Source organism: Mobula birostris, chromosome 7, assembly GCF_030028105.1.
Source record: "Mobula birostris isolate sMobBir1 chromosome 7, sMobBir1.hap1, whole genome shotgun sequence".
Taxonomy (NCBI): domain Eukaryota; kingdom Metazoa; phylum Chordata; class Chondrichthyes; order Myliobatiformes; family Myliobatidae; genus Mobula; species Mobula birostris.
This window is the reverse complement of record NC_092376.1, coordinates 47,306,253-47,320,483: the sequence shown is the minus strand read 5'-3', so window position 1 is coordinate 47,320,483 and position 14,231 is coordinate 47,306,253. Positions and strand designations below refer to the sequence as shown.

General features: G+C 39.9%; 1 protein-coding gene across 2 annotated transcripts; it reads right to left on the bottom strand.

Moving 5' to 3' along the window:
• Positions 1–6,617: 6,617 nt before the first annotated feature.
• gja3 (gap junction protein, alpha 3) lies at positions 6,618–13,713 on the bottom strand. 2 transcript variants are annotated; one of them, XM_072263073.1, is made up of 2 exons: positions 13,698–13,713; positions 6,618–8,885 (listed from the first exon to the last, which is right to left on the bottom strand). In XM_072263073.1, exon 2 carries the CDS (start codon positions 8,866–8,868, stop codon positions 7,675–7,677), a length of 1,194 nt encoding a protein of 397 aa, XP_072119174.1. In that variant the 5' UTR covers positions 8,869–8,885; positions 13,698–13,713; the 3' UTR covers positions 6,618–7,674. The 2 variants fall into 2 exon arrangements, with proteins under 2 accessions (XP_072119174.1, XP_072119173.1); XM_072263072.1 differs by lacking the exon at positions 13,698–13,713 and adding an exon at positions 13,574–13,627.
• Positions 13,714–14,231: the final 518 nt, after the last annotated feature.

The window sequence follows — 14,231 nt, the reverse complement described above, 5'->3', positions numbered from 1 at the left end:
CCTAGTCCTGTAGGAGGATGGAAGGCAGAAGAGACTACAAGAAGTATTAAAGTAGAAGCTAGGGGAACAGAAGGACATTCTCATTGATGTGTAAATGCAAAATAATTACCCGAACCTTTCAATCTGTGGATACCACAATTCTAAAATAATAGTGCTAGAAATGTTGAATTATATTTGATGATCGTAAGTTTGTGTCCATTCAGTTATATTATTTCTGGTCCGAAGATGAGAGGCTGTCCCTCCAGCTTACATTTAGCTTGTTGTAACAGTCTAAGAGGCGAGGACAGAGAGGAAATGAGAGGTAAACCCAAAAGAACAGCTGCCTTTAATTTCAAAGGCACAATTGCAGATTAAGTGAAGGTATTCCTCATTGTAGTCCTCCAATCTAAATGTGATCTCTCCAACGTAGATAGAATGTTGTCAGGAGTGAATACACTATACACTGGTTTTTTCATTATGTGTCGTGCTGAATTATGTGGGCGTTTATGGTCTTACTGAAACTTGGCTGACCGAGGGGCAGGAATGGAGGATTAATGTATTAGGTTTTCAATGTTTTAGAAAAGATAGAGAAGGAGGTAAAAGAAAGGGGGGGGATAGTTGCACTACTAATCAGGGACAATATCACAGCAGCACGTTGGGGGAGATATAATGGAGGGGTCAGACACTGAGTCCATTTGGGTAGACTCAGGAATAGGAAGGGTGCAATTACAGAGATGGTATTACAGACCTCCTCCTCCCCCCACCCCCAATAGCCACTGGGACATTAAAGAACAGATTAAAGAAATGTGTAAAACAATAGGGTTGTTGTCATGGGGGATTTCAACATCCTTAATATAAACTGAGACCTCCTTAGTGCAAGGGGTTTAGACGGGGCAGTACTTTGCTTCTGTACCTACCAAGGAAAAGGATGCGGAGGACCAGGAGATCAGTGCTGAGCATATAAATATGCTAGAGCATTTAGAGGTCAAGGAGGAGGAACTGTTGGGCCTCCTAAGGAGTTTTAAGGTGGTAAATCCCCAGGGCCTGATAGGATTTACCCCTGGTTATCGAAGGAGACGAGAGGAGATTGCTGTGCCTTGACCAGTTTCTTTGTGACCTCTCTAGGCACAGGCGAGGTCTCAGTGGACCAGTAAGTGGCTAATGTTATCCCTCTATTTAAGAAGGGAACAATGGAAAATTCTGGGAACTATAGACCGGTGAGTCTCATGTCTGTTGTAGGAAAATTGCTGGAGAAAACTGTTATGGATAGGATATATGAGCATTTGAAAACCATAGCCTAGCATGGTTTTGTGCGGGGAAGGTTGTGTCTTACCAACTTGATTGATAAGGTGATGAGAGAGATTGATGAAGGTAGGGCGCTGGATATTGTCTACATGGATTTTAGTAAGTTGTTTCACAAAGTCCCTCATGGGAAATTAAGATGCATGGGGTCCCCAGCGAATTGGCTGTTTGGATTCAGAACTGGCTTGAGCATAGAAGACAGAGGGTAGTGGTTGAAGGGATTTATTTGAGCTGGAGTCTGTAATTGGTTATGTTCCGCTGAGATCTGTGCTGGGACCTCTGCTATTTGTGATATATATAAATGACACAGATGAAAATGTAGATGGGTGGGTTATTAAGTTTGTAGATGATACTAAGATTGGTGAAGTTGTGGACAGTGTAGAAGACTGGCAAAGAATACAGTGCAAAATAGATAAATTGGGCAGAGAAATGGCGGATGGAGTTTAACCCAGATAAATGTGAGGTGTTGCACCTTGGTAGGGCAAATTCAAGAAGACAACTTCAAGGAGGCAAATTCAAGGGGCAAGAACCTTAACAGTGTTGCTGAACAGAAAGATCTTGGGATCCAAGTTCATACCTCCTTGTAAATGGCTACGCAGCTCAATAAGGTGGTTAAGAAGGCTTAAAGAATGCTTGCATTTATTCGTTGAAGCACTGAGTTCAAAAGTCAAGAGGTTAATTTGCAACTTTATAAAACTCTAGTTAGGCCACATCTGGAGTGTTACATACAGTTCTAGTTGTTCCCACTATAGGAAGGGTGCTCACAAACAAGAGAAGATCTGCAGATGCTGGAAATCCAAGCAACATGCACGAAATACTGGAGGAACTCAGCAGGCCAGGCAGCATCCATAGATAGTTTTTTCCATTGATGCTGCCTGGCCTACTGGGTTTCTCCAGCAATTTGTGTGTGTTGATAGGAAGGACGTTGAGGCTTTGGAGAGGGTGCAGAAGAGGTTTACCAGGATGCTACCTAGTTTAGAGGACATGTGCTGTCATGAGAAGCTGGATACACTTGGGTTGTTTTCTCTGGAGCGATGGGAGCTGAGGAGAGATCTGATAGAGGTTTACAAGGTTATGAGAGCCATAGATAGAGTAGACAGAGAATATCTGTTTTCCAGGGTTGAAATGTCTAATACCAGAGGGCATGTATTGAAAGTGAGAGGAGGTAGGTTCAAAGGAGATGTGGGGAGTAAGTTTTTTAGTCAGGGAGTGATGGATGCCTAAAATGCACTGCCTGGTATGCTGGTAGAGGCAATCACATTAGAGGGCTTTAAGAGATGCTTAGGCAGACACATGGATGTGAGCAGGATGGAGAGATATGGACATTTTGTAGGTAGGAGGGATTAGAGTTTGGGTATTTTTAACTGATTTGGAACAATTTTGTGGGCCAGAATGGCTGTTGCTGTACTGTACTGTTGTTCTATGTTCTATGATTGTTCTGACAAATTTTTCTACTGAGGTGTTTGCTATTGCCTTCTTCTGGACAGCGTCTTTATGAGCTGGGTGACCCCAGACATTTTCAATACTACTCAGAGATTGCCTGCCTGGCATAAGTGGTCGCATAACCGGCAATTGTAATATGCACGAGCTGCTCGTACGACCATCCACCACCTGCTCCCATGGCTTCACATGACCCTGATCAGGGGGTGGGCTAAGCAGGTGCACAGTGTGCAGTACAGTATACTGAAAAAAGCTGTAAATAAATCACAGCTGCATGCTGAATGCTTGGTGAGGTAGGAGGTAAAATGAAAGTTACTGCCTCACCTATCAGAAGCTGCAGAAAAAAACATGAAAATGAGTGCTTTTTTTTAATGGATTGCAGCCACCTGGGTGGGATCTTATTTAAAGGTTAGCTTTGCATAGCATGGAAGCACCAACGAACCTTAGTTTGTTCACGGAAATTCTTCACCTCTTCCAGATCTCCCATCCAAACATGTGAGTTTTTTGATCATGTAATAACCCAAATTTGCATATGTAGATCATACTTGCAACTACCTTTCCTTCACTCCACCCTGAATCCCTCAGCCCCTTCTTAGAGCTACTAGTTAACTAATGTTTCAGGATTAATAGCTAAAAATTAAGCAGTTAAAATTTCCTGCTGACATTAATGTGAAAGTAATCCTTCTTCGTTACATCATATAAATATAACCAATGTGACCCACAACCAATGGTCTCACTTTAAGGACTCTTTATCTTGTTATTTCATGCTCTCACTATTTATTTATATTTGCGCAGTTTGTTGTTCATTGATCCTCTTTACAGTTACTGTTCTAAGATCTAAGTACGCCCGCAGAAAAAAAATTCGGGGTGTATGTGGTGACATGTATGTACTTTGGTAATAAATTTTACTTTGAACTATGTATGTTATCATTTGAGCCTAAACCCACTATAATTCTTGTAGGTTCTCAACTGTCCCTAAGCACACTGTGTTAATTCACATGAACTATTTTATCAGCATTCATTCAATTTCCATCTACATAATTAGTTCTCAAATCAACTTCCTGCTTATGGGCCAGTAAGTTGTATTCAACTGTTAAATATTCAGTTTTGAAATATATGGCCCTCAACTTGATATAAATCCATCTTGCTTGTTAGGACCTTCCGAAAATACTTACTTCTATTCCCTACACAGTTTAGTTGCTACACCATAGTCTTGATTCTAAAATGAATGAATGAAGGGGTATATCTACGATCATCTAAAGAGATACACTTCATTTTTATGAGAAAACCTAATCATCCTAGCAGTCCTGCTAATACTGTAGTTCAATAAGCTGAAAGCATGAACTTGGCAAAGAATAAAACGTGTAACTATAAGGATACTTGTAAGGTGTGGCTTTGTGTCATTGTTAACTAAGAGTGAATTTATAGCTAGATATAATTTATAGTGTTTAATAGATGCTTTTGTTTTTCATATCCAGTTTGAAAGACAAGAGATAAAAATTAAGGCACAATATTTTTCTTCAAAAGAATTATGTTACAAAAACGTTTATTAGGTAACATATTTGTAAACATTTGAGGTAAAGTACATTTACATCAAATTTGCTTGTACAGAGTAAATACATAGGCACCTCTTTAAAGACAGCACTTAGAACAGCTTTGTTGCTTTTGCTCTAAGTCATTAAATGTCCCTGACTGCCCAGCAAGTCCTTTACCTCTAATGAGAGCTGATATTTGATAGATAACGGGTTTCATGAGCAACAAATAGGCTTGGAAGCCTGTGAGCAAGATTGGGGGTTAACAAAATAGCATTGAATGGAGCAACAGAAGAAACCTAATCAGTTTAATTTGAGTTCCATGTATACTGTAGTTTCTCTCACTTAATCTTTTCTTTTGGTCAAGTTTACGATTAATTGCCAACTACTATAGACCCACTACCACAATAATCTATTACAAGGTAAATTATTCTGTGGCTACAGCTATGCATTTTTGGTATAATTAGTAGAAATCAAGTGTACATAGTAATAACCTAATAACTTCTATTTGTACACTACTGTATTTTTCTTAAAAACTCTTATTTTGTATTAAGACATTTAATTTTGGATAAGGGTGGGCTCAATTTCTTAGAATTTGCTGTCAAATAATGTAAACTTTTTTTGCTGACACGTGCAATATTTGATAATGTAAACTTTCAGGAACCAAACATAGTTACAAAGATAGCATACATTGTACAAGAAAAGGAATGGGAAAAAAAGAATGTATTAAAAATCACCTACAAGCTGATTCCTTGACTTGTTCATTATCAATATGGTTTCTGTAATTAATATGTTAAGCTAGAAAGTTAAATCAACCATGGGAAAACACTGAAGTAAGCTCCTGATTTCTTAATTCAAGGAATACATAATTTTTGCTTGTATTTAGTTCACCAGTTAGCTAATATTTTCATCAAAGCTAAAGCCGATTGTTTAAAATTTTATTGATAATAGATGATTTTTTTTTGATTCACTGCCTTTTTGGTATAGTTAAGTAGAGAGCTAAAAATAAACTTTTTCTAAAATGAAATAGGGAACCTCAGGCAAGAAACTCTATTTTAAGAAGAGTTCTTGCACATAAATAGCCAAAAGGAGCAAATAAGCATTTGTTGATTGTAAAGATATGGATTCTTCAGTAAAATTTGTTTCCCTCAACCAATGTGACTCAAAAGATGAAACCTAGAAAAATTTCAATACATAGCAGTGTTTCCATCCATACCTAATTTTATTCCTAAGTACTTCCGCCTTTCACTAAAATGTTTATGTCTCAAAAAAATTAACATAGAAAGTCTTTGCAGCTTTGTGTCAGATTATTTGTAAGTCCTACTGAAAATGTCAGTTAGCAGCCAGCTCTTTAACACAATTTTTTGATATTAACCAAAATTATGTATTTTGGGAGCACAGTAAAAATAAATGCCAAAGCAACAAAATGTAACTTACTTTCCCTGTGGTTCCACTTTCCTACTCCCAATTCCCCATCCAAAAATATTAAGTTTGAGATAAAACTACCATATTCTAACTCTGGAATATTGTTACTATTTTCTTCTCTGCTTGGAAGGGCTAGAGCTGTGAACATAATTATGTAGAATTTCCAAATCTAATTATGTTAAAAGTAATGTATGCAAAAATGTCATATTCTTGAAGAAGCACTCAGACCATTCCAATTTCATGTTAATCAACCTAAAAAAACTTCTTTAAAACGTAACAATGTTCTATGCATTTTATTCATTGCAAACCATGCTTTCATTTTACTTCTTGGTGGTTCCACCTCTCTTCTAATATGGCATTCCTAAATTTGTCAGAGCAGTATTGGATGTACTAAAACACATAAAGATGACCTCATATATAAATAAACTACAGTCCATACCCTTTTAGTCTATAATTGGTTTCAGATGTTGCCCTGCTTTGATTGTTTTCTGAATAAAAGGCATTCAAAATTCATGTCCTGTCCATGTATCTCAAAACATGCATTCAAACTTCTTCTTTAGTTTGCCACCACAGATGTTGTAATTTGAAGTTCGTTCGAGTAACTGAACAGTGGAGTGGATGAAAACCAAGAAGTATTGTAACCCTGTGGTAGGACTAAATTGTGTATGTGTCATTTACTGAAGCATTCTGTGATTTTCACAAGTTCAAATTTAGAGACTTTACCTGCTGTATTAGTTTAGAGATAACCGCTTACAATCACTGAGTGCAAATCTCTAACATGTGCACAATCAATGAATTAAGACACTTATGGAGTTATGTTACCCCAGTTTACTGTAGACATCTTCCCTTGCCGTGAAATAATTACGTATTTTAAAAAGTATAGTTCTTAAGTTAACATGTGGTGGTGGGTTTCTTGAAATGAACTTTTATAATTCCAACATGCTAAGCTGAGCTTCAGTCCAATATGATAGGAGAAGAAATGAGACTATTTTCTAAATTTAGAGAAAATTCAAAAATCTATGGTACAAGGGGACTTGGGAGTCCTCGTGCAGGATTCCCTAAAAGTAAATTTGCAGGTTGAGTCGGTAGTGGGCAAGGCAAATGTAATTTTTTCATTCATTTTGCAAGGACTAGAACATAAAAGCAAGGATGTAATGCTGAGGCTTTATAAGGCACTGGTGAGGCCTCATGGAGTATTGGGAGAAATTTTCACCTCCTTTACTAAGAAAAGACGTGCTGACATTGGAGAAGGTTCACGAAAATTATTCCAGAATTGAAAGGCTTATGATATGAGGAGCATTTGATGGCTCTGGGCCTGTACTCATTGGAATTCAGAAGAATGAGGGGGATCTCATTGAAACCTATCAGGTGTTGAAAGGCTTTCGCAGAGTGGATGTGGAGAGTATGTTTCCTATGGTGGGAGTGTCTAAGACCAGAGAGCACTATCTTAGAAATAGCGGGACATCCATTTAGAATGGAGATGAGGAGTAATTTCTTTAGCCAGAGTGGTAAATCTGTGGAATTCGTTGCTAAATGTGGCTGTGGAGCCCAAGTCATGGGGTATATGGGCAGAGATTAATAGATTGATTGGTTAGGCCATGAAGGAATACGGAGAGAAGGCAGGAGTTTGGGACTGAGAGGGAAATGGATTAGCCATGATGAAATTGTGGAGCAGACTGGATGAGCCAAATGGTCTAATTCTGCTCCTAGGTCTTATGATGGAAAATGGAGCATTTCCATCCTGCGGACTTGTACAACGTAAGAAATAAAAGTTGTCTAGATTTTTTTTTCCATTTATTAAAAGTGATTAAAATAGAGCATGTATAAATGTTAAGGCTAATAGGTACGTGTAACCCAATTTATAATAACCTTCATCTCTATGCAAGCCACAACTCCCAGTGCGCATTGCAACCACCAGCATGCCAATGCGTATGCTTCTCCCACCCACCCGACTCTGCACTGACTTCAGCGAGGAAAAGGCGAGGCGAGGCCGGCGCTACACCGCTAGATCGTCCGACCTAGCCCGGGCGCTGCTCCCTTTGCTGGCTCTGCTCAGGCGACGCGCGTCCGCGCTGGGGGCCTCGTGCATCTCCACCGTGGTGGTCAGGTGACCGTTGCCACGTGCCGCCTCGCCCGTGGTTCCGCTGTCTTCATTGGTCGGCGTGGGGGACGCGGGCTCGGGCTCGGGCTCGGCCTCGGCGTCGACGTCGGCGTCGGGCTTCAATTCGCGGGTGTGCTCGGCGGCGAAGTTGGTCCAGTTCTGCTCGGCCGCTAGCTTGTTGTTGTAGACCACGCACGGTGGCCTGTCCTCGGGCAGCGGTGCCACCTTGAACTCAGTGGTCGGGGCTCCCGGGTAAGGGTGGGGTCCCTCCGTCGGGTCAGTGAAGTAGGGGTAGGCGAAACTGCTCGGGACAGTCCTGGTGAGAGGCGTTATGGGCTCGGCCTTGTGCTCTGGGTCGTGGGGTTGCCGGTTCTTCAATCCCTGCTGCAGCTTTTTCCAGCCCAGGTGATAGATTTCCATTAGGTTCAAAAAAAGGGACACGCAAGCCACCACAAGCATAAATAGGATGAAGATGGTCTTTTCTGTTGGCCGTGAGATAAAGCAGTCCACGGTGTTGGGACATGGCCATCTATCGCACCTATACAAAGGTCTAAGCTCAAAACCGTACAGGATATACTGACCTACAATGAATCCAATTTCAAACATCGCCTTGAAAATTATATTGAAAACGTAAGTGCGTAAAAGGGCACCTCGGATTCGGATTTTACCAAGTTCGTCTCTATAGGAAAGCTTGTCCTTTTTGCCATTTTCAAGCATTAGTTCTTTGTATTCTTGATTCTTGGCTTTTCTGATTTCCTCTTCCCTCTCTTTCCGCTTATCTTCCATCCGCACTATGTGCAGTACGTGGCCCAGGTAAATCAAGGTGGGCGTGGAGACAAAGATGATCTGCAGAACCCAGAATCGTATATGAGAGATAGGGAAAGCTTTGTCGTAGCAAACGTTCTCGCAACCAGGCTGTTGGGTGTTGCAGGTGAAATCGGATTGTTCGTCACCCCAGACCTCTTCAGCCGCAGCACCCAGCACCAGGATCCGGAAGATGAAGAGCACAGTCAACCAGACCTTGCCTACTACAGTCGAGTGTTCCTGTGCATTCTCCAAAAGCCTTCCCAGAAAACTCCAGTCACCCATTGTTTTATGTCTCTACCCTAGAAAAACAATCCATACAACAAAAGACCATTAGATGCAAAACAAGAAAGACATAAGTCCCAACAGAATTGAATATTCGATCCTGAAGATTCACCAATAGATACATCTGGTTTCCTAAAAGTTATGCATCAAATGCAAACAATCACAGCTACTGGGGCAATAATAATTGCCGAGTTGGAAATCAATTGTATTAAAATGTACCTAAGATTTTGCATTTAATCAATTATATATTTGTTAAATGAATGGACAATAATTCAGCGACTGGAATTCGCAAGTCCTTTACGAGATGTTATAAAGGATCCCCAGTTGCAAAACCCTACATGAAGTCAAATGAATACTGCATTTCATCCTGAACACGAATATGATTATGTAGCTCTACACCGCAGAAATTTAATATATAACTAATAAATAATAGGCAAATCTGTATTTTTTTTCTTTTTGGACTTGTGATCCAAATGTCGATTGTAAGTGATGTTACAAATGTTTATTTCGAACATGGAAATCTTACTGGAATAGACCCCCGTCGCGAAAGTGGATAAAGAAAAGAAACTTGGAGTCAGTAATACTGCATAAAAATGCAAAGTTCAGAATGTTTGCACAGGTAAGATATACGTTGGTATCTTTGCAAGAAGCAAACACACGCAACACAAGTCGTAAGTCTACCGGCTCCTAAATGGGTACCTCAGGAATGCCTCTGATAATGTGCAATATCTATAAATGAAATTCAGTAGCTTGAAGGACAGAGTTGGATATCGATAAAACGAAATACTGTAGATCATTTGAATTAGTATTTCTATTTGTTCCATCTTTTGAATCACATATTTATACTAACTGCCTACCATGAAACTTATCATAAGGGATAAATTTATCTCAGTAAAATACACCATACACGTGATGGAAGAAGGAACAGTATAGGCCCTTCAGTCTACAATGTCGTGCCGACCTTTTACTGCATGATCAATCTAACCCTTCCCTTCCACATAGCCCCCCATTTTACTTTAATGCATGTAAAATGCCCCTAACGTATCTTTCTCTACCACCATCTCTGGCAGCGCATTCTGCACACCGACCACTCTGCAAAAAATACCTCTGACATTGCCCCTAAATTTTCTTCCCATTACCTTAAAGTTATGCCATCTTGTATTAGCGATTGCCACTCAGGAGAGAAAAGAGTTCTGGCTGTCCACTCAATCTATTTCTCATCATCTTATATACTTCTATTAAGTCACCTCTCATCCTTCTTCGCTCCAAAGAGAAAAGTCCTACCTAACTCCCTAAACCTTACTTCATAAAGCATGCTCTCTAATCCAGACAACCTCCTGGTAAATCCTGTTTGCACACTTTTTCAAAACATCCATATTCTTTGTATAATGAGGCTACCACTGAACTCTATACTCTTAGTGTGGTCAAACCAGAGTTTTATAGAACTACAACATATCTCGCATCTTGAATTCAGACTTCTTGACTAATCAAGGCCAACGCACCATAGGCTTTATTAAGCACCCTATCAACTTGCGCTGCAACTTTGAGATATCTATGGACGTAGATCCCGCGATCCCTCTGTTCCTCCACAGTGCTAAGACTCCTGCATTGAACTTGCACTCTGCTTTCAAATTCGACCTTCCACGCTGTTACTTCACAATTGTTAATCCACATCATCCACCACGATAACACCATTAGCTTACATTTTCGATCCATTTAGCCATTCGTAGAGCGACTGATACGACTGTTGTGTGTTAAAGAGAAGAAAAAAATTATTGTATATAACAAATCTATTTCAATATAACAAACTAGACATTTAAGTATGTTAATTTATCTCCTAATGAATATACTTCGGGACCAGCCGTTTAACACACACTCCTTAACCTCGTTAGCATGTAGCAGTTACTCAATTTTATAGCTGTTTTGCACTATTTCTGATGTAAGACAACAAGGGATAGTAGCAGAACTTGGCCATTCAACTCATCGAGCCATTCCATCTCAACCGATTTATTTTCCCTATGAACCCCATCCTCCTGCCTTCTCTCCATAACCTTTCACGCCCTGACGAATCAAGAACTTAACAAACTCCGCTTTAAACATACCAATGACTTGGCCTCCTCAGGCGTTGTGGCAATGAATTCCTCAGATTCACTACCCTCTGGCTAAAGAAATTCCTCAACTCTGTTCTGAATGGACGTCCCTCTGCCCTCTGAGGTTGTGCCCTCTGGTCCTAGACTCCCCCATTATAGGAAACATCGTCTCCACATCCGCTCCATCTAGGTCTTTCAATATTCGATGTTTCAGTGATATCCCACGCTCATTTCTTCTAAGTTCCAGTCCACAGTCATTAAACACTCCTCATACATTAACCTTTTTCATTCTCGTGAACATCCTCTAGACTCTATCCATTGTCAGCACATCTTGTCTTGGATAAGGAACCCAAAATGTTCACAATCCTCCAAGTGCCGTCTGACCAATGCTTTATAAAGCCTCTGCATCACATCCTCTCGAAGCGAATGCAACATTGCATTTGCCTTCCTTACCACCGACTCATCCTGCATGTTAACATTTAAAGAATCATGCAGCAGATCTCCCAAGTCCCTTTGCATCTCTGCGTCTTGAATTTTCTCCCCAGGAAAAAAAAGGTTTACGCCTTTATTCCGTTTACCAAAGTGCATGAGCACACACTATAGACCAACTGTCACTTCTTTGTCCATTCTCCCAATCTGCTTCTTCCACACACCCTGCCCTTCCACCTATCTTCGTATCCTCCACAAACCTAGCCACAAAGCCATCAATTCCGTCATCCAAATCATTGGCATAAAAGTGAAAAGAAGCGGCCCCAACACCGACCCCCGCAGAATACCATTAAGCACCGGCAGCCAACCAAAAAAGCCCCCCCTATATTCCCACTCTTTGCCTCCTGCCAGTCTGCCAATTTTCTATCTATGGCAGTATCCTTCCATTCTTCTATTAATGTTACAATGTGACTTTATGTCCTTTGCTCCAACTTAATGTTATTTTCATAGAATTTTAAAATTATCTTCAGCATTTTAGTATAACTCTCGCTGTTTTTTGTGTTTACTCATGAAATAATATTACATTTGTTTTTGCGCCAATTTGCGAAGTATGTTTTGGCTGTGTAGGAAGGGCCATTTCAGACTGCCTGTCTATCAGTCTCCTCACACACTTAATGAAAGTAGGTATATAACGTATATTGTTCTTGTAACAAGCGCAGCTTTGGAAATACCTCTGGAAATCCCAATGGATTTTTGCAACTTTTTAAATGCCTTCCAAATATGCTCCCACAAAACTTTGGTATCTTCATACATTGTAAACTTCTCTCTGAGAGGACTTCCTGATTTTTTTAAAATATTGAATTTTTTATTCATTTGTAACTATCAACTTTAAATCGTTCTTAGATTTAACTAAACTAGTGCTGACATAATATCACCGGATTGAATTATAATATCTAAATCTCTATTTTGCCTGTACACCAGCGATCAAATTAGCAAAATATAAAGCTTATCCTGAGGGCAATTTAGCGACTAATAGTTACCTTCTATAGATGCTTACATAATCAGAAAACACAGTGCCAATGCTGAACTAGGAAAAATAGCTTATTCGGCTTCGTAGGGAATCATTAGGAGCCCAGTACAGAAAGTTTTATTCCTGTAATTATTTCTCGCATTTTTTTTATATTTTTCTTCCAGTTCATTTGCACTCTTTTCATGGAAAGGGACATCAAATTATATGATGTGTTGTCAGAGCGATATTATTTGAATGGAATATTAATGGCCTTTCTGATTACAAAGTTAATTTCTGACACTTTTTAATGGAATTGGATATTTTAAAAAATCAGCTTCGAAAGCAGCAATTTGTAAATTGTCTCCTCGTTTCCAGGTTTGTAAGATAGCTTTGCGCTTCCATTAAAGGAAACTAAATGTAATGAATGCGAAACATTCTGAGATGCTGGAAATGCAAATGAAAAAAAAAGTTGCTGGAGGAACTCAGCAGGGCAGGCAGCATCACTAGAAATTAATAAACAGTCGACGTTTCGGGCCGAGACCCTCCTTCAGTCCTACCCTACTGAGTTCCTCCAACATTTAGTGTACGTTAGATGAAATGAAGGTCCTGATTACCTCGCTGTTAGTGAAATTTATTTTAATCGCTGCTTGCAAATAATTCTGGCTTTCTCTTCACCTTCTGCAAAATTACGCATCATTTCTTCATATAGGAAGCTGTGCTCTTTTATTTGCGATATCAAATGTTTAGTGAGGCTCATTAAAAACCCTCTTTCTGAAAGTGTTTTCGAAGTTGATTTGAAACTATTGGAATAAAAACAATGTAATTACTTGCGCAGAATTCAGTTTTGAACTGTATGAATTACATGTTAGAATGCAAGCCCAGCATGCGGTTTCGTCGGGAAAGTGCTAGATCTGTAGTCAGCGAGGCAGTTCCCGTCACTTTCACACAACGCTCCTTTACGATAATGTTGCACCCAGATCGTCCACGTGCAACTTCATCTTAAAATACTTAAATCTAGACATAAAACCAGTGTATTATATATATATAAAGGAAATCTCACACTACCTACCCTAATTCCAATGTCATATTTACATATCAGCCACCCCCGGACAACTCTATTAAAAAAAACTGGGTGAGAAAGGACTCCCATCTCAAAATATTGGCGATTATACTATACCTCAGGCTGGACATGACAAACCAGATAGCTAGTAAACACATCCGGCTGTCATAGATGCCATTTTTTGAGTGCGCTGGGGACATGAAGCAGACTTGTCTAGGTAACCCGCCCCTTCCCAGCTTACCCAACACTTCTGACCGCTGTCAGCCAGCCTATTCAAGCACAAATGTTTTCTTCACACATAGATCTCCGAGCCAGTCTTGCGAGGGGGGAGAAAAAGTGATTCAGAAGTCCATTAAAGCTGGACGCTAGATCATACGAAATTGCTGCTCACCCCCAGCCATCACCGCTGTCACGTTGTGTGAGAGTGCATGGATGACCCTCGCTGGTCGCCAGATGGAGGGCAATGCCACGCCCCCACTCACTAAAAAAAACTCATCATTTTCATAGAAGACAAACTGGGAGCCTCTGCAAACTTCCCTCTGTGTTTTAAAATAATAGAACCAAAACAATTATAAACTTTCGTTGTAAATACTTCTATCCAGAAAAGATCGGTTCAGGGAATGAAATGAGTTAATTTGCACGTCGCCTCTTGTAACTCTAAAAAAAATGCTCATATTTAAGATTTATCTCTTTCATTTTTAATTTTTAAATTGTGACACTCCAGTGGAGATGCTTTAATTACAGTGTCTAGTCATTTGGGATTTGCACTAGTACT